The sequence below is a fragment of the Notolepis coatsorum genome (assembly GCF_963971535.1).
Source record: "Notolepis coatsorum genome assembly, chromosome: 13".
In the NCBI taxonomy this organism is placed as follows: domain Eukaryota; kingdom Metazoa; phylum Chordata; class Actinopteri; order Aulopiformes; family Paralepididae; genus Notolepis; species Notolepis coatsorum.
Window position 1 is genome coordinate 125,461,728 of NC_140177.1, and position 25,493 is coordinate 125,487,220.

At 42.4% G+C, this 25,493-nt stretch overlaps 1 protein-coding gene across 1 annotated transcript in view; it reads left to right on the forward strand.

The window, feature by feature from the left end:
• Positions 1-2,895: 2,895 nt before the first annotated feature.
• Positions 2,896-25,493, forward strand: part of kcnj9 (potassium inwardly rectifying channel subfamily J member 9) — a gene marked incomplete at its 3' end in the record, with an annotated part of 46,614 nt that continues 24,016 nt past the window's right edge. The window contains 3 exon segments of the mRNA XM_084328056.1: positions 2,896-2,974; positions 23,842-24,059; positions 24,063-24,153. Of these exon segments, the coding sequence (XP_084184182.1) occupies positions 2,938-2,974; positions 23,842-24,059; positions 24,063-24,153 (346 nt within the window). The 5' untranslated portion in view covers positions 2,896-2,937.

Consider the following 25,493-nt stretch of genomic DNA (forward strand, 5'->3'; position numbering starts at 1 on the left):
CAATTCGTATACTCGCATGATCCTTAATGTTATTGCATTGTCATTTTGCAAACACCTCGTCTTATTTCATAAAGCCAATCCAGCCTAATAAACAGCAGTATAGTAGGCCTTTACATTTCCCCATTTCTTGACCATGTGCTGTGCTGCGTGTCAAAAAGCAAGTAAAGTAAAACGTTACTGTCCGCGGTTGTGGACATGAATAGCCTCTGTGAGCAGGGTTAGGGTTAGGGTTAGTGAGTGATCGGGTTGATGATGACAGCAGGAGTGATCGGGGTGATGATGATGATGATGACAGCAGCGTCCTCCTCTCCGCCACAGTCGCTCCAACACCTGCGCAGCTCATTCATGAGTCTCCGCGCTGTCGGCTTTCGCATTGCCACCATTTCACACATCATTCAGAGACTAAACCATGTAGAACACACGCCGCGGCCATAATCATTTAAAATCAACTGTTTTTTTTTGTTGTCATTTTCTCCGGCCCTTCGTTGAAGGATTTGCAGACATCTAAACGTGAACTGGGGGCTATCTTTTGTTTCCTGGGAATAAAGCAGAGAGAGAGCGGCAGGAGTGAACAGATGCTGCGGCTGGTCAACACAATGGGTGCCGTGGAGCCAGAGTTAGCCATCCTCCTGGTTCGTTCCTGGACTATATTTTATGTCTTTTTACGATAAAACATCTGATGAAGAAAAGCCGAGTGTACAAGCATAACTAAAGAAAACTACAGGTAAGTGAATTGTGTAGGCTATTTTACAGCAATGACAACAACAATAAGCCCAGGCTGGTGTATTGTAGCCCAGTGGCCGGGCAGACGAGGCTACTGTAAGATGTGTTCGATACATCCATCATCAGCGTCATGTTAATATTGTCACTATCGGTTTTCCCGTGCGTCCATCGAACGGCTCGTCTAGGTGGACTCACATCACCGAAATACTCCATTTTACTGTGTCAAGCAAGCCTTTAGAGTGCCACAGCTATAATAGCTTAATATGTATACCTGATGTAACTGATAACATGTATGTAATTGCAATACCAGTAAAGGCCTACTACATAAATCAACCAACCCCCTCCAATGTACAGTTTCTTCCCCCTCAAATGTATATACTCTCTTTTATAAACTCTGTAAATAAACAGTATATTTGTATATCTTGTATGTCATAAATCTCTGGATGTAGCAGTACTGTTAATCTGTATGTCATGTATGTCATAAATGTCATTATGAATTGAAAATGCAGGACCCTGATGTAAACAAGATGAAAGTCTTTCTCTGGTCTGCATCCCCTTACAATTGTGTGTATTGAGCCGTATACTGTATGTACCCATTCTGCAATATGTTAATAAAGATTTCAATCAATCAATTCAATCAAAGCCCAAGCGCACGCACACACACACGCACACACTACCCCAAGGCATTTCATGAAACACGAACCACACTCAAAGTGGCTCTAATGTGCACTATGGCTATGCCACATTGTACTAAAGGAAGCTTTCAAAGCAAATAGTAGTAGTAGCCCACATCTCATTCTCTTGCTTTGTCTCATCCAGAGACAAAGGGACAGCTGCTGTAAGCAGCCTATATAGTCCCTGCTAGTTCATTCTTCTCTTACGTCCATCCTATGCGAATTAATTCAATCGAAGAGCGAAGATCAAATCAAATTTATTTGTAAGGCCCGACAACACATATGTCCCCATGGGCCGGACACGTCTTCTTTAAACAAGTCATGAAGAAACATCACAATACATCAGGAACAAAACAACAAACACCATGAAATCCAAAATAAAATGTAAAATAAATTAATGCAACACTCCCAGACATATCCCACGTGGAGGAACAACTCACTAAAAACATAGCAATAGGAAGAAAAAAAAGCACCACAGGCAATGTGGAGGGGAGAAACCTTAGAAGGGCCGTTCAAGGGGGGATCTCCCTTCTTAGATGTTGGTGATAGAGTAGTGTTGCTATAAAACATACTGTCTTCACGTTGGCAGCTAGAGCTTGTTTCTAGCAGGACGATGTTTAATCCACAACTAGGATCCTCCTCAGGTCAGGTCCGGAATGAATTAAAATGGAATGAGTTGGGCGGCTCTGTAAGAAAGTCACAAAGCTGGCGAGCAAAAGAAAAACAGTAACTATGATGTATAATGAATGAGGCCGTTAGCCCGCGCTTCAGTGGAGGGACAAGAGACTGAAACAAAGGATTCCTTAGTAATCTTCTTCAATAACGACTTGTGTATTAATTAACCCTTTCACTGCCACACTACAGAAGGTTAACCCTTTACTATCACACTACAGACGGTTGTAGTGTGATAGTAAAGGGTTAACCTTCTGTATTGTCGCAGTGAAAGGGTAAACCATTTGGTAGTGTGGCAGTGAAAGGTTAACCTTCTGTAGTGTGGTAGTGACAGGGTTAACCGTCTGTAGTGTGGTAGTGACAGGGTTAACCTTCTGTAGTGTGGTAGTGACAGGGTTAACCGTCTGTAGTGGTAGTGACAGGGTTAACCTTCTGTAGTGTGGTAGTGAAAGGGTTAACCTTCTGTAGTGTGGTAGTGAAAGGGTTAACCCTTTGTCGTGTGGCAGTGAAAGGGTTAACAACGAGATGTTTTGATTCCTGCTTTGTTTTGTCACTCTCTGCAGGATCTCACCCCCAGGAAACGAATGGTACAGTCCAGTGGAAAGAGCCAGCCACCTCGGCCTTCCCGCCCCGCCCGGAGTCCCTCTCCCTCCCCGTGGAGGAGAAGGGGGAGGAGGGCGAGGTGGAGGTCGCCACGGACGCCTCCTCCACGACGACGGGGGTCTTCAACCTGTCGGAGGAGCTGGGTCACGTGGTCACCACGGAGACGACGGCCACGCCCCCCCCGCCGGTCAAGGTCAACAGGTCGTTTGCGTCCAAGTTCGCGGAGCGCGAGGCCCAGGCCAATCAGCACCACGGACGGAAGAAGATGGAGAAGGAGAAGGTGCGCGGCCGGTTCGGCTGGGGTACGTGATGCCAAGTGTGACCTCCGAGACGGCCCTTTTCGGGCCCAGAGACGGAGGTGGCGTGAGTCTGTATGTCCGCCGTGAAAGTGTCACGTCTACTGTGGCCAATGCTGAGGAAATGCTGTGACTATACTTGTCTTAATACGGCTCTTATTCAGGAAAAGTGCTGACCGTGCCTGGATGAAGGTTGCGACTATAGGTCTTTCAGTATTATTGATGTATAAGCTACTCCTTTCCCCCCCGAGATATGGGGATATATTGACTGAGTATGTGGCTCTGCGTATTCACTACAACTCTCTCTCTCTCTCTCTCTCTCTCTCTCTCTCTCTCTCTCTCTCTCTCTCTCTCTCTCTCTCTTTCTCTCTTTCCATCTCTCTCTCTCTCCTTCTATCTCTCTTCATAATTATCTCTCTTTCCATCTCTCATTCTCTCTCTATCTCTTTCTATCTCTTCATAATTCTCTCTCTTTCTTTCTATCTCTCATTCTCTTTCTATCTCTCTCTTCTCTCTCTCTCTCTCTTTCCATCTCTCTCCCCCTCTCTCTCTCCCCCTCTCTCTCTCTCTCTCTCTCTCTCTCTCTCTCTCTCTCTCTCTCTCTCTCTCTCTCTCTCTCTCTCTCTCTCTCTCTCTCTCTCTCTCTCTCTCTCTCTCTCTCTCTCTCTCTCTCTCTCTCTCTCTCTCTCTCCCCCCCGCCCACTGACACACTGTGTATTGACAGAACTTGAGAACCTACTTGAACGGTCGTATGAATTCCCTCTGACTCATGTGGACGTTACTGTGATGCTAGTTCAAATAATATCTGTTCCTCATCTCCCTGATTCATCCTGAGTCCCTCTGTTCCTCTCTGTTCCCCTCTGTCCCCCGTCTCTCCTCAGAGTTCCTTCTGAGGAGGTTCCTTCCTGCACGTCTCCGACGCCTCCTTATTCATCATCTCCCTTTCATCGCTCCTCTGACCGTAGCTCTCTGACCACCCCTCCCTCTCTGACCACACCTCCCTCTCTGACCACACCTCCCTCTCTGACCACACCTCCCTCTCATCACTCCTCTGACCACACCTCCCTCTCTGACCACACCTCCCTCTCTGACCACACCTCCCTCTCATCACTCCTCTGACCACACCTCCCTCTCTGACCACACCTCCCTCTCATCACTCCTCTGACCACACGAGGAGAGCGATGAGAGGGAGGGAGACCGAGGGGAGAGTGCTGTCACGGGAGGGAGAACGAGGGGAGAGGCTGTCACGGGAGGGAGAACGAGGGGAGAGGCTGTCACGGGAGGGAGAACGAGGGGAGAGGCTGTCACGGGAGGGAGAACGAGGGGAGAGGCTGTCACGGGAGCGCTTCTCTCCATCTCTCTCCCTCTTCTGTGTTTTCATCCTCCCTTCACTCCCTCTCTCTCCCTCTTCTGTGTTTTCATCCTCCCTTCTCTCCAGCTCTCTCCTTCTTCTGTGTTTTCATCTTCCCCTTCTCTCTATCTCTCTCCCTTCTCTCCATCTCTCTCCCTCTTCTGTGTTTTCATTCTCCCTTCTCTCCTTCTCTCTCCCTCTTCTGTGTTCTCATCCTCCCTTATCTCTATCTCTCTCCCTCTTCTGTGTTTTCATCCTCCCTTCTCTCCCTCTCTCCCTCTTCTGTGTTTTCATCCTCCCCTTTCTCCCTCTTTCCCTCTTCTGTGTTTTCATCCTCTCTTCTCTCCATCTCTCTCCCTCTTCTGTGTTTTCATCCTCCCTTCTCCCCATCTCTCTCCCTTGTCTCCCTCTCTCCCTCTTCTGCGTTTTCATCCTCCCTTCACTCCCTCTCTCTCCCTCTTCTGTGTTTTCATCCTCCCTTCTCTCCATCTCTCTCCTTCTTCTGTGTTTTCATCCTCCCTTCTCTCCCTCTTCTGTGTTCTCATCCTCCCTTATCTATATCTCTCTCCCTCTGTGTTTTCATCCTCCCTTCTCTCCCTCTCTCCCTCTTCTGTGTTTTCATCCTCCCCTTTCTCCCTCTTTCCCTCTTCTGTGTTTTCATCCTCTCTTCTCTCCATCTCTCTCCCTCTTCTGTGGTTTCATCCCCCCTTCTCCCCATCTCTCTCCCTTCTCTCCCTCTCTCCCTCTTCTGCGTTTTCATCCTCCCTTCTCTCCATCTCTCTCCCTTCTCTCCATCTCTCTCCCTTCTCTCCATCTCTCTCTCCCTCTTCTGTGTTTTCATCATCCCTTCTCTCCATCTCTCTCCTACTGTGTTCTCATCCTCCCTTCTCTTCCTCTCTCCCCCATCCATTTCTAATCACTACTGATATCGGGGCTAAAATATCTTCATCACAATATCTTTCATAGTTCTGACGATAGAACAGTACTTGATGTTATTTATCGTTTTCTTTTATTTTATGTCATTATCTTGTAATCCAATTGTCATGGCGCTATTTCATTCAAAATGGTCTAATTCTTTTTTTTTAATGCAATGAACAATTATTTTTATTATTTCTTTTTATTTTTTTTTTATATCTTTCTTCCCCTCCTTTTTTCCCGATTTTTCTCCCATCCCACCCTTCCTGGTTGTTGCGTACTTTCCCCTACTGTTGGTCCGGGAGACTGTCACATGCTTTCCTCCGACGCATGTGCAGCCTGGGGCAGGCCAACCTGGCCGCGCAGGTTCTCACCGGGGAGAGTGTAGCGTGTGGGAGGCCACACTATCTCTCCTCAGATCCAACCCTCGCTGAGCAGGCGCCCCGACCGAACTGTAGGGGTCGCTGTACACAACGCCCAGGACCCACCCTTCAGCTTCCCACCCCCTGATACAGCCAATTGTATCAGCGTGAGAGGACAGCCAAGCTGATAGCAACGCCGGGAGCTGGATTCGAACAGGCGAATCCTAGTGTCTCCCGGTGTTGGTGACGAACGTAATCTCCGTGCGCCACCTGCCCCCCCAATTTTTATTAACTTTAAAATATAGTGTATATTTGTATATGTTGTGGACGACGGAATAGTAAAAATCCATGCCATTGCATGGATCCATAAATGGTATACCTTCATATTGGGTATACCTCACAGCACTACATGGATCCATGATGGTACCTTCATTTTGGGTATACGTACCTCGCAGCCCTAGGATGTACTGACACCTCTCTGGCTCTGCTGACTTTTGAGTGAACGGTAAGGGCGGGGGGGGGGTTGAGATATTAATACCCTATTTTAACGCGGTGTCAATCAACCCAATATCCCATACCGGTTTCAGTGTATCCCTAATCACTGACCAACCCCTCCCTCTTCAAACCCTTCTGAACGACTGACCACTAAACCTAACTTCTACTGACCACTAAACCTACCTACTGACCACTAAACCTAACTTCTACTGACCACTAAACCTAACTACTACTGACCACTAAACCTAACTACTGACCACTAAACCTAACTACTACTGACCACTAAACCTAACTACTACTGACCACTAAACCTAACTTCTACTGACCACTAAACCTAACTACTACTGACCACTAAACCTAACTTCTACTGACCACTAAACCTAACTTCTACTGACCACTGAACCTACCTACTGACCACTAAACCTAACTTCTACTGACCACTAAACCTAACTACTACTGACCACTAAACCTAACTTCTACTGACCACTGAACCTAACTACTACTGACCACTAAACCTAACTACTGACCACTAAACCTAACTTCTACTGACCACTAAACCTAACTACTGACCACTAAACCTAACTACTGACCACTAAACCTAACTTCTACTGACCACTGAACCTAACTACTACTGACCACTGAACCTAACCTTTACTGACCACTGAACCTAACTTCTACTGACCACTGAACCTAACTTCTACTGACCACTGAACCTAACTTCTACTGACCACTGAACCTAACTACTGACCACTAAACCTAACCTCTACTGACCACTAAACCTAACTTCTACTGACCACTGAACCTAACTTCTACTGACCACTAAACCTAACTACTGACCACTAAACCTAACTTCTACTGACCACTAAACCTAACTACTGACCACTAAACCTAACTACTGACCACTAAACCTAACTACTGACCACTAAACCTAACTTCTACTGACCACTAAACCTAACTTCTACTGACCACTAAACCTAACTTCTACTGACCACCAAACCTAACTACTGACCACTAAACCTAACTTCTACTGACCACTGAACCTAACTTCTACTGACCACTGAACCTAACTACTACTGACCACTAAACCTAACTTCTACTGACCAGTAAACCTAACTACTACTGACCACTGAACCTAACTACTACTGACCACTGAACCTAACTACTACTGACCACTAAACCTAACTACTGACCACTAAACCTAACTTCTACTGACCACTAAACCTAACTACTGACCACTAAACCTAACTTCTACTGACCACTAAACCTAACTACTACTGACCACTAAACCTAACTACTACTGACCACTAAACCTAACTTCTACTGACCACTAAACCTAACTACTGACCACTAAACCTAACTTCTACTGACCACTAAACCCAACTACTACTGACCACTAAACCTAACTACTACTGACCACTAAACCTAACTACTACTGACCACTGAACCTAACTACTACTGACCACTAAACCTAACTTCTACTGACCACTAAACCTAACTACTACTGACCACTAAACCTAACTTCTACTGACCACTAAACCTAACTACTGACCACTAAACCTAACTACTGACCACTAAACCTAACTACTGACCACTAAACCTAACTACTGACCACTAAACCTAACTTCTACTGACCACTAAACCTAACTTCTACTGACCACTAAACCTAACTTCTACTGACCACTAAACCTAACTTCTACTGACCACTAAACCTAACTACTGACCACTAAACCTAACTTTTACTGACCACTAAACCTAACTACTGACCACTAAACCTAACTACTACTGACCACTAAACCTAACTTCTACTGACCACTAAACCTAATTACTGACCACTAAACCTAACTTCTACTGACCACTAAACCCAACTACTACTGACCACTAAACCTAACTACTACTGACCACTAAACCTAACTACTGACCACTAAACCTAACTTCTACTGACCACTAAACCTAACTACTGACCACTAAACCTAACTACTACTGACCACTGAACCTAACTACTACTGACCACTAAACCTAACTACAGACCACTAAACCTAACTTCTACTGACCACTGAACCTAATTACTACTGACCACTAAACCTAACTACTGACCACTGAACCTAACTACTGACCACTAAACCTAACTTCTACTGACCACTAAACCTAACTACTGACCACTAAACCTAACTACTACTGACCACTAAACCTAACTACTACTGACCACTGAACCTAACTACTACTGACCACTAAACCTAACTACTACTGACCACTAAACCTAACTACTACTGACCACTAAACCTAACTTCTACTGACCACTAAACCTAACTTCTACTGACCACTAAACCTAACTACTGACCACTAAACCTAACTACTACTGACCACTAAACCTAACTACTACTGACCACTAAACCTAACTACTGACCACTAAACCTAACTACTGACCACTAAACCTAACTTCTACTGACCACTAAACCTAACTACTGACCACTAAACCTAACTACTGACCACTAAACCTAACTTCTACTGACCACTAAACCTAACTTCTACTGACCACTGAACCTAACTACTGACCACTAAACCTAACTACTGACCACTAAACCTAACTTCTACTGACCACTAAACCTAACTTCTACTGACCACTAAACCTAACTTCTACTGACCACTAAACCTAACTACTGACCACTAAACCTAACTTTTACTGACCACTAAACCTAACTACTGACCACTAAACCTAACTACTACTGACCACTAAACCTAACTTCTACTGACCACTAAACCTAATTACTGACCACTAAACCTAACTTCTACTGACCACTAAACCCAACTACTACTGACCACTAAACCTAACTACTACTGACCACTAAACCTAACTACTGACCACTAAACCTAACTTCTACTGACCACTAAACCTAACTACTGACCACTAAACCTAACTACTACTGACCACTGAACCTAACTACTACTGACCACTAAACCTAACTACAGACCACTAAACCTAACTTCTACTGACCACTGAACCTAATTACTACTGACCACTAAACCTAACTACTGACCACTGAACCTAACTACTGACCACTAAACCTAACTTCTACTGACCACTAAACCTAACTACTGACCACTAAACCTAACTACTACTGACCACTAAACCTAACTACTACTGACCACTGAACCTAACTACTACTGACCACTAAACCTAACTACTACTGACCACTAAACCTAACTACTACTGACCACTAAACCTAACTTCTACTGACCACTAAACCTAACTTCTACTGACCACTAAACCTAACTACTACTGACCACTAAACCTAACTACTGACCACTAAACCTAACTACTGACCACTAAACCTAACTTCTACTGACCACTAAACCTAACTACTGACCACTAAACCTAACTACTGACCACTAAACCTAACTTCTACTGACCACTAAACCTAACTTCTACTGACCACTGAACCTAACTACTGACCACTAAACCTAACTTCTACTGACCACTAAACCTAACTACTACTGACCACTAAACCTAACTTCTACTGACCAGTAAACCTAACTACTACTGACCACTGAACCTAACTACTACTGACCACTGAACCTAACTACTACTGACCACTAAACCTAACTACTGACCACTAAACCTAACTTCTACTGACCACTAAACCTAACTACTGACCACTAAACCTAACTTCTACTGACCACTAAACCTAACTACTACTGACCACTAAACCTAACTACTACTGACCACTAAACCTAACTTCTACTGACCACTAAACCTAACTACTGACCACTAAACCTAACTTCTACTGACCACTAAACCCAACTACTACTGACCACTAAACCTAACTACTACTGACCACTAAACCTAACTACTACTGACCACTGAACCTAACTACTACTGACCACTAAACCTAACTTCTACTGACCACTAAACCTAACTACTACTGACCACTAAACCTAACTTCTACTGACCACTAAACCTAACTACTGACCACTAAACCTAACTACTGACCACTAAACCTAACTACTGACCACTAAACCTAACTACTGACCACTAAACCTAACTTCTACTGACCACTAAACCTAACTTCTACTGACCACTAAACCTAACTTCTACTGACCACTAAACCTAACTACTGACCACTAAACCTAACTTTTACTGACCACTAAACCTAACTACTGACCACTAAACCTAACTACTACTGACCACTAAACCTAACTTCTACTGACCACTAAACCTAATTACTGACCACTAAACCTAACTTCTACTGACCACTAAACCCAACTACTACTGACCACTAAACCTAACTACTACTGACCACTAAACCTAACTACTGACCACTAAACCTAACTTCTACTGACCACTAAACCTAACTACTGACCACTAAACCTAACTACTACTGACCACTGAACCTAACTACTACTGACCACTAAACCTAACTACAGACCACTAAACCTAACTTCTACTGACCACTGAACCTAATTACTACTGACCACTAAACCTAACTACTGACCACTGAACCTAACTACTGACCACTAAACCTAACTTCTACTGACCACTAAACCTAACTACTGACCACTAAACCTAACTACTACTGACCACTAAACCTAACTACTACTGACCACTGAACCTAACTACTACTGACCACTAAACCTAACTACTACTGACCACTAAACCTAACTACTACTGACCACTAAACCTAACTTCTACTGACCACTAAACCTAACTTCTACTGACCACTAAACCTAACTACTGACCACTAAACCTAACTACTACTGACCACTAAACCTAACTACTACTGACCACTAAACCTAACTACTGACCACTAAACCTAACTACTGACCACTAAACCTAACTTCTACTGACCACTAAACCTAACTACTGACCACTAAACCTAACTACTGACCACTAAACCTAACTTCTACTGACCACTAAACCTAACTTCTACTGACCACTGAACCTAACTACTGACCACTAAACCTAACTACTGACCACTAAACCTAACTTCTACTGACCACTAAACCTAACTTCTACTGACCACTAAACCTAACTTCTACTGACCACTAAACCTAACTACTGACCACTAAACCTAACTTTTACTGACCACTAAACCTAACTACTGACCACTAAACCTAACTACTACTGACCACTAAACCTAACTTCTACTGACCACTAAACCTAATTACTGACCACTAAACCTAACTTCTACTGACCACTAAACCCAACTACTACTGACCACTAAACCTAACTACTACTGACCACTAAACCTAACTACTGACCACTAAACCTAACTTCTACTGACCACTAAACCTAACTACTGACCACTAAACCTAACTACTACTGACCACTGAACCTAACTACTACTGACCACTAAACCTAACTACAGACCACTAAACCTAACTTCTACTGACCACTGAACCTAATTACTACTGACCACTAAACCTAACTACTGACCACTGAACCTAACTACTGACCACTAAACCTAACTTCTACTGACCACTAAACCTAACTACTGACCACTAAACCTAACTACTACTGACCACTAAACCTAACTACTACTGACCACTGAACCTAACTACTACTGACCACTAAACCTAACTACTACTGACCACTAAACCTAACTACTACTGACCACTAAACCTAACTTCTACTGACCACTAAACCTAACTTCTACTGACCACTAAACCTAACTACTACTGACCACTAAACCTAACTACTGACCACTAAACCTAACTACTGACCACTAAACCTAACTTCTACTGACCACTAAACCTAACTACTGACCACTAAACCTAACTACTGACCACTAAACCTAACTTCTACTGACCACTAAACCTAACTTCTACTGACCACTGAACCTAACTACTGACCACTAAACCTAACTTCTACTGACCACTAAACCTAACTACTACTGACCACTAAACCTAACTTCTACTGACCACTAAACCTAACTTCTACTGACCACTAAACCTAACTACTGACCACTAAACCTAACTACTGACCACTAAACCTAACTACTGACCACTAAACCTAACTTCTACTGACCACTAAACCTAACCTCTACTGACCACTAAACCTAACTACTGACCACTAAACCTAACTACTGACCACTAAACCTAACTACTGACCACTAAACCTAACTTCTACTGACCACTAAACCTAACCTCTACTGACCACTAAACCTAACTACTGACCACTAAACCTAACTACTGACCACTAAACCTAACTACTGACCACTAAACCTAACTTCTACTGACCACTAAACCTAACTTCTACTGACCACTAAACCTAACTACTGACCACTAAACCTAACTTCTACTGACCACTAAACCTAACTTCTACTGACCACTAAACCCAACTTCTACTGACCACTAAACCTAACTTCTACTGACCACTAAACCTAACTACTGACCACTAAACCTAAATACTGACCACTAAACCTAACTACTACTGACCACTGAACCTAACTACTACTGACCACTAAACCTAACTTCTACTGACCACTAAACCTAACTACTACTGACCACTAAACCTAACTTCTACTGACCACTAAACCTAACTACTGACCACTAAACCTAAATACTGACCACTAAACCTAACTACTACTGACCACTGAACCTAACTTCTACCGACCACTAAACCTAACTACTACTGATCACTAAACCTAACTACTACTGACCACTAAACCTAACTTCTACTGACCACTAAACCTAACTCCTACTGACCACTAAACCTAACTACTGACCACTAAACCTAATTACTACTGACCACTAAACCTAACTTCTACTGACCACTAAACCTAAATTCTACTGACCACTAAACCTAACTACTACTGACCACTAAACCTAACTACTACTGACCACTGAACCTAACTTCTACTGACCACTAAACCTAACTACTACTGACCACTAAACCTAACTTCTACTGACCACTAAACCTAACTTCTACTGACCACTAAACCTAACTACTGACCACTAAACCTAACTTCTACTGACCACTAAACCTAACTACTACTGACCACTGAACCTAACTTCTACTGACCACTAAACCTAACTTCTACTGACCACTAAACCTAACTACTGACCACTAAACCTAACTTCTACTGACCACTAAACCTAACTACTGACCACTAAACCTAACTACTACTGACCACTAAACCTAACTACTACTGACCACTAAACCTAACTACTGACCACTGAACCTAACTTCTACTGACCACTAAACCTAACTACTACTGACCACTAAACCTAACTTCTACTGACCACTGAACCTAACTTCTACTGACCACTAAACCTAACTTCTACTGACCACTAAACCTAACTACTGACCACTAAACCTAACTACTACTGACCACTGAACCTAACTACTACTGACCACTAAACCTAACTTCTACTGACCACTAAACCTAACTACTGACCACTAAACCTAACTACTACTGACCACTAAACCTAACTACTGACCACTAAACCTAACTACTGACCACTAAACCTAACTACTGACCACTAAACCTAACTACTGACCACTAAACCTAACTACTACTGACCACTAAACCTAACTACTACTGACCACTAAACCTAACTACTACTGACCACTAAACCCAACTTCTACTGACCACTAAACCTAACTATTGACCACTAAACCTAACTTCTACTGACCACTAAACCTAACTACTACTGACCACTAAACCTAACTACTGACCACTAAACCTAACTACTGACCACTAAACCTAACTTCTACTGACCACTAAACCTAACTACTACTGACCACTAAACCTAACTACTACTGACCACTAAACCTAACTACTACTGACCACTAAACCTAAGTACTGACCACTAAACCTAACTTCTACTGACCACTAAACCCAACTTCTACTGACCACTAAACCTAACTACTACTGACCACTAAACCTAACTTCTACTGACCACTAAACCTAACTACTACTGACCACTAAACCTAACTACTGACCACTAAACCTAACTTCTACTGACCACTAAACCTAACTTCTACTGACCACTAAACCTAACTTCTACTGACCACTAAACCTAACTACTGACCACTAAACCTAACTTTTACTGACCACTAAACCTAACTACTGACCACTAAACCTAACTACTACTGACCACTAAACCTAACTTCTACTGACCACTAAACCTAATTACTGACCACTAAACCTAACTTCTACTGACCACTAAACCCAACTACTACTGACCACTAAACCTAACTACTACTGACCACTAAACCTAACTACTGACCACTAAACCTAACTTCTACTGACCACTAAACCTAACTACTGACCACTAAACCTAACTACTACTGACCACTGAACCTAACTACTACTGACCACTAAACCTAACTACAGACCACTAAACCTAACTTCTACTGACCACTGAACCTAATTACTACTGACCACTAAACCTAACTACTGACCACTGAACCTAACTACTGACCACTAAACCTAACTTCTACTGACCACTAAACCTAACTACTGACCACTAAACCTAACTACTACTGACCACTAAACCTAACTACTACTGACCACTGAACCTAACTACTACTGACCACTAAACCTAACTACTACTGACCACTAAACCTAACTACTACTGACCACTAAACCTAACTTCTACTGACCACTAAACCTAACTTCTACTGACCACTAAACCTAACTACTACTGACCACTAAACCTAACTACTGACCACTAAACCTAACTACTGACCACTAAACCTAACTTCTACTGACCACTAAACCTAACTACTGACCACTAAACCTAACTACTGACCACTAAACCTAACTTCTACTGACCACTAAACCTAACTTCTACTGACCACTGAACCTAACTACTGACCACTAAACCTAACTTCTACTGACCACTAAACCTAACTACTACTGACCACTAAACCTAACTTCTACTGACCACTAAACCTAACTTCTACTGACCACTAAACCTAACTACTGACCACTAAACCTAACTACTGACCACTAAACCTAACTACTGACCACTAAACCTAACTTCTACTGACCACTAAACCTAACCTCTACTGACCACTAAACCTAACTACTGACCACTAAACCTAACTACTGACCACTAAACCTAACTACTGACCACTAAACCTAACTTCTACTGACCACTAAACCTAACCTCTACTGACCACTAAACCTAACTACTGACCACTAAACCTAACTACTGACCACTAAACCTAACTTCTACTGACCACTAAACCTAACTTCTACTGACCACTAAACCTAACTACTGACCACTAAACCTAACTTCTACTGACCACTAAACCTAACTTCTACTGACCACTAAACCCAACTTCTACTGACCACTAAACCTAACTTCTACTGACCACTAAACCTAACTACTGACCACTAAACCTAAATACTGACCACTAAACCTAACTACTACTGACCACTGAACCTAACTACTACTGACCACTAAACCTAACTTCTACTGACCACTAAACCTAACTACTACTGACCACTAAACCTAACTTCTACTGACCACTAAACCTAACTACTGACCACTAAACCTAAATACTGACCACTAAACCTAACTACTACTGACCACTGAACCTAACTTCTACCGACCACTAAACCTAACTACTACTGACCACTAAACCTAACTACTGACCACTAAACCTAACTACTGACCACTAAACCTAACTACTGACCACTAAACCTAACTTCTACTGACTACTAAACCTAACTACTACTGACCACTAAACCTAACTTCTACTGACCACTAAACCTAACTACTGACCACTAAACCTAACTACTGACCACTAAACCTAACTTCTACTGACCACTAAACCTAACTACTACTGATCACTAAACCTAACTACTACTGACCACTAAACCTAACTACTGACCACTAAACCTAACTACTGACCACTAAACCTAACTTCTACTGACCACTAAACCTAACTTCTACTGACCACTAAACCTAACTACTGACCACTAAACCTAAATACTGACCACTAAACCTAACTACTACTGACCACTGAACCTAACTACTACTGACCACTAAACCTAACTTCTACTGACCACTAAACCTAACTACTACTGACCACTAAACCTAACTTCTACTGACCACTAAACCTAACTACTGACCACTAAACCTAAATACTGACCACTAAACCTAACTACTACTGACCACTGAACCTAACTTCTACCGACCACTAAACCTAACTACTACTGACCACTAAACCTAACTACTGACCACTAAACCTAACTTCTACTGACCACTAAACCTAACTTCTACTGACCACTAAACCTAACTTCTACTGACCACTAAACCTAACTACTACTGACCACTAAACCTAACTACTACTGACCACTAAACCTAACTTCTACTGACCACTAAACCTAACTACTGACCACTAAACCTAACTTCTACTGACCACTAAACCTAACTACTACTGATCACTAAACCTAACTACTACTGACCACTAAACCTAACTACTGACCACTAAACCTAACTACTGACCACTAAACCTAACTTCTACTGACCACTAAACCTAACTTCTACTGACCACTAAACCTAACTTCTACTGACCACTAAACCTAACTACTACTGACCACTAAACCTAACTACTACTGACCACTAAACCTAACTTCTACTGACCACTAAACCTAACTTCTACTGACCACTGAACCTAACTACTGACCACTAAACCTAACTACTACTGACCACTAAACCTAACTTCTACTGACCACTAAACCTAACTACTGACCACTAAACCTAACTACTACTGACCACTAAACCTAACTTCTACTGACCACTAAACCTAACTACTACTGACCACTAAACCTAACTACTGACCACTGAACCTAACTTCTACTGACCACTGAACCTAACTTCTACTGACCACTAAACCTAACTACTGACCACTAAACCTAACTACTGACCACTAAACCTAACTACTGACCACTAAACCTAACTTCTACTGACTACTAAACCTAACTACTACTGACCACTAAACCTAACTTCTACTGACCACTAAACCTAACTACTGACCACTAAACCTAACTACTGACCACTAAACCTAACTTCTACTGACCACTAAACCTAACTACTACTGATCACTAAACCTAACTACTACTGATCACTAAACCTAACTACTGACCACTAAACCTAACTACTGACCACTAAACCTAACTTCTACTGACCACTAAACCTAACTTCTACTGACCACTAAACCTAACTACTACTGACCACTGAACCTAACTTATACTGACCACTAAACCTAACTTCTACTGACCACTAAACCTAACTACTACTGACCACTAAACCTAACTTCTACTGACCACTAAACCTAACTACTGACCACTAAACCTAACTACTACTGACCACTGAACCTAACTACTACTGACCACTAAACCTAACTTCTACTGACCACTAAACCTAACTACTGACCACTAAACCTAACTACTACTGACCACTAAACCTAACTACTGACCACTAAACCTAACTACTGACCACTAAACCTAACTACTGACCACTAAACCTAACTACTACTGACCACTAAACCTAACTACTACTGACCACTAAACCCAACTTCTACTGACCACTAAACCTAACTATTGACCACTAAACCTAACTTCTACTGACCACTAAACCTAACTACTACTGACCACTAAACCTAACTACTGACCACTAAACCTAACTACTGACCACTAAACCTAACTTCTACTGACCACTAAACCTAACTACTACTGACCACTAAACCTAACTACTACTGACCACTAAACCTAACTACTACTGACCACTAAACCTAAGTACTGACCACTAAACCTAACTTCTACTGACCACTAAACCCAACTTCTACTGACCACTAAACCTAACTACTACTGACCACTAAACCTAACTTCTACTGACCACTAAACCTAACTACTACTGACCACTAAACCTAACTACTGACCACTAAACCTAACTTCTACTGACCACTAAACCTAACTTCTACTGACCACTAAACCTAACTTCTACTGACCACTAAACCTAACTACTGACCACTAAACCTAACTTTTACTGACCACTAAACCTAACTACTGACCACTAAACCTAACTACTACTGACCACTAAACCTAACTTCTACTGACCACTAAACCTAATTACTGACCACTAAACCTAACTTCTACTGACCACTAAACCCAACTACTACTGACCACTAAACCTAACTACTACTGACCACTAAACCTAACTACTGACCACTAAACCTAACTTCTACTGACCACTAAACCTAACTACTGACCACTAAACCTAACTACTACTGACCACTGAACCTAACTACTACTGACCACTAAACCTAACTACAGACCACTAAACCTAACTTCTACTGACCACTGAACCTAATTACTACTGACCACTAAACCTAACTACTGACCACTGAACCTAACTACTGACCACTAAACCTAACTTCTACTGACCACTAAACCTAACTACTGACCACTAAACCTAACTACTACTGACCACTAAACCTAACTACTACTGACCACTGAACCTAACTACTACTGACCACTAAACCTAACTACTACTGACCACTAAACCTAACTACTACTGACCACTAAACCTAACTTCTACTGACCACTAAACCTAACTTCTACTGACCACTAAACCTAACTACTACTGACCACTAAACCTAACTACTGACCACTAAACCTAACTACTGACCACTAAACCTAACTTCTACTGACCACTAAACCTAACTACTGACCACTAAACCTAACTACTGACCACTAAACCTAACTTCTACTGACCACTAAACCTAACTTCTACTGACCACTGAACCTAACTACTGACCACTAAACCTAACTTCTACTGACCACTAAACCTAACTACTACTGACCACTAAACCTAACTTCTACTGACCACTAAACCTAACTTCTACTGACCACTAAACCTAACTACTGACCACTAAACCTAACTACTGACCACTAAACCTAACTACTGACCACTAAACCTAACTTCTACTGACCACTAAACCTAACCTCTACTGACCACTAAACCTAACTACTGACCACTAAACCTAACTACTGACCACTAAACCTAACTACTGACCACTAAACCTAACTTCTACTGACCACTAAACCTAACCTCTACTGACCACTAAACCTAACTACTGACCACTAAACCTAACTACTGACCACTAAACCTAACTACTGACCACTAAACCTAACTTCTACTGACCACTAAACCTAACTTCTACTGACCACTAAACCTAACTACTGACCACTAAACCTAACTTCTACTGACCACTAAACCTAACTTCTACTGACCACTAAACCCAACTTCTACTGACCACTAAACCTAACTTCTACTGACCACTAAACCTAACTACTGACCACTAAACCTAAATACTGACCACTAAACCTAACTACTACTGACCACTGAACCTAACTACTACTGACCACTAAACCTAACTTCTACTGACCACTAAACCTAACTACTACTGACCACTAAACCTAACTTCTACTGACCACTAAACCTAACTACTGACCACTAAACCTAAATACTGACCACTAAACCTAACTACTACTGACCACTGAACCTAACTTCTACCGACCACTAAACCTAACTACTACTGATCACTAAACCTAACTACTACTGACCACTAAACCTAACTTCTACTGACCACTAAACCTAACTCCTACTGACCACTAAACCTAACTACTGACCACTAAACCTAATTACTACTGACCACTAAACCTAACTTCTACTGACCACTAAACCTAAATTCTACTGACCACTAAACCTAACTACTACTGACCACTAAACCTAACTACTACTGACCACTGAACCTAACTTCTACTGACCACTAAACCTAACTACTACTGACCACTAAACCTAACTTCTACTGACCACTAAACCTAACTTCTACTGACCACTAAACCTAACTACTGACCACTAAACCTAACTTCTACTGACCACTAAACCTAACTACTACTGACCACTGAACCTAACTTCTACTGACCACTAAACCTAACTTCTACTGACCACTAAACCTAACTACTGACCACTAAACCTAACTTCTACTGACCACTAAACCTAACTACTGACCACTAAACCTAACTACTACTGACCACTAAACCTAACTACTACTGACCACTAAACCTAACTACTGACCACTGAACCTAACTTCTACTGACCACTAAACCTAACTACTACTGACCACTAAACCTAACTTCTACTGACCACTGAACCTAACTTCTACTGACCACTAAACCTAACTTCTACTGACCACTAAACCTAACTACTGACCACTAAACCTAACTACTACTGACCACTGAACCTAACTACTACTGACCACTAAACCTAACTTCTACTGACCACTAAACCTAACTACTGACCACTAAACCTAACTACTACTGACCACTAAACCTAACTACTGACCACTAAACCTAACTACTGACCACTAAACCTAACTACTGACCACTAAACCTAACTACTGACCACTAAACCTAACTACTACTGACCACTAAACCTAACTACTACTGACCACTAAACCTAACTACTACTGACCACTAAACCCAACTTCTACTGACCACTAAACCTAACTATTGACCACTAAACCTAACTTCTACTGACCACTAAACCTAACTACTACTGACCACTAAACCTAACTACTGACCACTAAACCTAACTACTGACCACTAAACCTAACTTCTACTGACCACTAAACCTAACTACTACTGACCACTAAACCTAACTACTACTGACCACTAAACCTAACTACTACTGACCACTAAACCTAAGTACTGACCACTAAACCTAACTTCTACTGACCACTAAACCCAACTTCTACTGACCACTAAACCTAACTACTACTGACCACTAAACCTAACTTCTACTGACCACTAAACCTAACTACTGACCACTAAACCTAACTTCTACTGACCACTAAACCTAACTTCTACTGACCACTAAACCTAACTACTACTGACCACTAAACCTAACTTCTACTGACCACTAAACCTAACTACTGACCACTAAACCTAACTACTACTGACCACTAAACCTAACTACTACTGACCACTAAACCTAACTACTGACCACTGAACCTAACTTCTACTGACCACTAAACCTAACTACTACTGACCACTAAACCTAACTTCTACTGACCACTGAACCTAACTTCTACTGACCACTAAACCTAACTTCTACTGACCACTAAACCTAACTACTGACCACTAAACCTAACTACTACTGACCACTGAACCTAACTACTACTGACCACTAAACCTAACTTCTACTGACCACTAAACCTAACTACTACTGACCACTAAACCTAACGTCTACTGACCACTAAACCTAACTACTGACCACTAAACCTAACTACTACTGACCACTAAACCTAACTACTACTGACCACTAAACCTAACTACTGACCACTAAACCTAACCACTGACCACTAAACCTAACTACTGACCACTAAACCTAACTACTACTGACCACTAAACCTAACTACTACTGACCACTAAACCTAACTACTACTGACCACTAAACCTAACTACTACTGACCACTAAACCCAACTTCTACTGACCACTAAACCTAACTACTGACCACTAAACCTAACTTCTACTGACCACTAAACCTAACTACTACTGACCACTAAACCTAACTACTGACCACTAAACCTAACTACTGACCACTAAACCTAACTACTGACCACTAAACCTAACTACTACTGACCACTAAACCTAACTACTACTGACCACTAAACCTAACTACTACTGACCACTAAACCTAACTACTACTGACCACTAAACCTAACTACTGACCACTAAACCTAACTACTGACCACTAAACCTAACTTCTACTGACCACTAAACCTAACTACTACTGACCACTAAACCTAACTACTACTGACCACTAAACCTAACTACTACTGACCACTAAACCTAACTACTACTGACCACTAAACCTAAGTACTGACCACTAAACCTAACTTCTACTGACCACTAAACCCAACTTCTACTGACCACTAAACCTAACTACTACTGACCACTAAACCTAACTTCTACAGACCACTAAACCTAACTACTGACCACTAAACCTAACTTCTACTGACCACTAAACCTAACTTCTACTGACCACTAAACCTAACTACTACTGACCACTAAACCTAACTTCTACTGACCACTAAACCTAACTACTACTGACCACTAAACCTAACTACTACTGACCACTAAACCTAACTACTACTGACCACTAAACCTAAGTACTGACCACTAAACCTAACTTCTACTGACCACTAAACCCAACTTCTACTGACCACTAAACCTAACTACTACTGACCACTAAACCTAACTTCTACTGACCACTCAACCTAACTACTGACCACTGAACCTAACTTCTACTGACCACTGAACCTAACTTCTACTGACCACTAAACCTAACTACTGACCACTAAACCTAACTTCTACTGACTACTAAACCTAACTACTGACCACTAAACCTAACTTCTACTGACCACTAAACCTAACTACTGACCACTAAACCTAACTACTGACCACTAAACCTAACTTCTACTGACCACTAAACCTAACTACTACTGATCACTAAACCTAACTACTACTGACCACTAAACCTAACTACTGACCACTAAACCTAACTACTGACCACTAAACCTAACTTCTACTGACCACTAAACCTAACTTCTACTGACCACTAAACCTAACTTCTACTGACCACTAAACCTAACTACTACTGACCACTAAACCTAACTACTACTGACCACTAAACCTAACTTCTACTGACCACTAAACCTAACTACTGACCACTAAACCTAACTTCTACTGACCACTAAACCTAACTACTACTGATCACTAAACCTAACTACTACTGACCACTAAACCTAACTACTGACCACTAAACCTAACTACTGACCACTAAACCTAACTTCTACTGACCACTAAACCTAACTTCTACTGACCACTAAACCTAACTTCTACTGACCACTAAACCTAACTACTACTGACCACTAAACCTAACTACTACTGACCACTAAACCTAACTTCTACTGACCACTAAACCTAACTTCTACTGACCACTGAACCTAACTACTGACCACTAAACCTAACTACTACTGACCACTAAACCTAACTTCTACTGACCACTAAACCTAACTACTGACCACTAAACCTAACTACTACTGACCACTAAACCTAACTTCTACTGACCACTAAACCTAACTACTACTGACCACTAAACCTAACTACTGACCACTGAACCTAACTTCTACTGACCACTGAACCTAACTTCTACTGACCACTAAACCTAACTACTGACCACTAAACCTAACTACTGACCACTAAACCTAACTACTGACCACTAAACCTAACTTCTACTGACTACTAAACCTAACTACTACTGACCACTAAACCTAACTTCTACTGACCACTAAACCTAACTACTGACCACTAAACCTAACTACTGACCACTAAACCTAACTTCTACTGACCACTAAACCTAACTACTACTGATCACTAAACCTAACTACTACTGACCACTAAACCTAACTACTGACCACTAAACCTAACTACTGACCACTAAACCTAACTTCTACTGACCACTAAACCTAACTTCTACTGACCACTAAACCTAACTACTACTGACCACTGAACCTAACTTATACTGACCACTAAACCTAACTTCTACTGACCACTAAACCTAACTTCTACTGACCACTAAACCACTAAAACTGACAGCACCTCCTGTCCTCTGCCTCTCCCATCCCCGCTCTTCCTCACCTCCTCCTCCTCCTCCTCTTTGGCAGTCCGGAACCGGCGGCGCAAGCGGCAGCGGTACGTGGAGAAGAACGGGCGCTGCAACGTGCAGCACGGCAACATGCGCGAGACCTACCGCTACCTGACGGACATCTTCACCACCCTGGTGGACCTCAACTGGCGCTGCTCGCTCATCGTCTTCGTCATGGCCTACGCCATCACCTGGCTCTTCTTCGGTGCCATCTGGTACCTCATCGCCTACTGGCGGTGAGCAGGAGACGAGAGAAATGTTCTGTTTAACCTGCAAACCCCCTGTTTCAGAGTCTTAAACCTACACACGTTAATCATAATCAAGTTTATTTGTATAGCACATTTACAGTTGTGACTGTACCAAAGTGCCTCATAGATAAGAGCATAGAGCAAGAAATACATATATAAAACAATACATATACTAAATATAATGGTGCAAAAAAGTGCAAATACAAATAAAGAGCAGGGGTTCAGATAGAAATACAAAATAAAATAAGAATAAAAGAAAGAAAAGTGCAGCAGATTATAAAAATAAGGCATAAAAGGACTAAAAGTAACAACCTAGGAAGCAGGCTCAGCTCTGGTCAGAGGCGGAGAAGAGAGGAGTCTTTAGCCGGGACTTAAAGACATCGAGGGTCTGACCTGGTGTGGAAGGGGAGGCTGTTCCACAGTTTAGGTGCGTCTATGGAAAAGGCTCTGTCCCCTCTGGTTTTGAGCCATTTAGGGATTTAAAAACGGATTAAAAGTAGTTTAAAATGAATGCGGTAACGGACGGGGAGCCAGTGGAGTGAGGCCAGGACTGGGGTGATGTTCACACCTAGGCAGGCACCGCCCTTGTACAGTCGGCGTTCTACAGTCTACCACTGGGCATTTCCATTGGAACAGTTGGCTTGCTCAAGGGCATCTCAACAGTAGTTGTTGAGGGAGGGGATCGTTTTTCTTATTCACTTCCCCTGGCCCAGAATTCGAACTCATGACCTTCCCGTCTCAAGTCTTTTTCTCTCGAACATTAGACTGACCAATAGAATGGGATAGCATAGGAGAGGGTAGAATACAAAATAGAAGAGAACTCTATTGTCCAAATAAGGTGGAAAAAAGTAGTAGAATGCGCTCACCTCACTAGACTTGAACACTGGGAAATTGCCTATGGATTCTCCTGGGATACAAAACAATGATAATACAAGACACATTAAAGCATTAAGAGTGAAGAGATTGTATAATGATCATATAAATAATGGAAGTGACTGTCAACACACTGTTCAAAGGGGAGAGAGATTCACTGCTGTCTATTTCTGTGCCTCCCCCAAACCCTGCCTCCCATCTTTCCACTCTCTCTAACACCCACGTTCTCACCCTCCCCCCACCTCACACGTCCTCCTCTCCTCTCCTCACCTCCTCCCTCCCTCCTCTCCTCACCGCCTCCCTCCCTCCGTCCTCCCCCCACCTCACATGCCCTTCTCTCCTCTCCTCACCTCCTCCTTCTCTCCTCTCCTCCCTCTGTCCTCACCTCCTCCCTCCCTCCTCCTCCCTCCCTCCTCTCCTCACCTCCTCCTTCTCTCCTCTCCTCCCTCTGTCCTCACCTCCTCCCTCCCTCCTCCTCCCTCCCTCCTCTCCTCACCTCCTCCTTCTTTCCTCTCCTCCTCACCTCCTCCTTCTCTCCTCTCCTCACCTC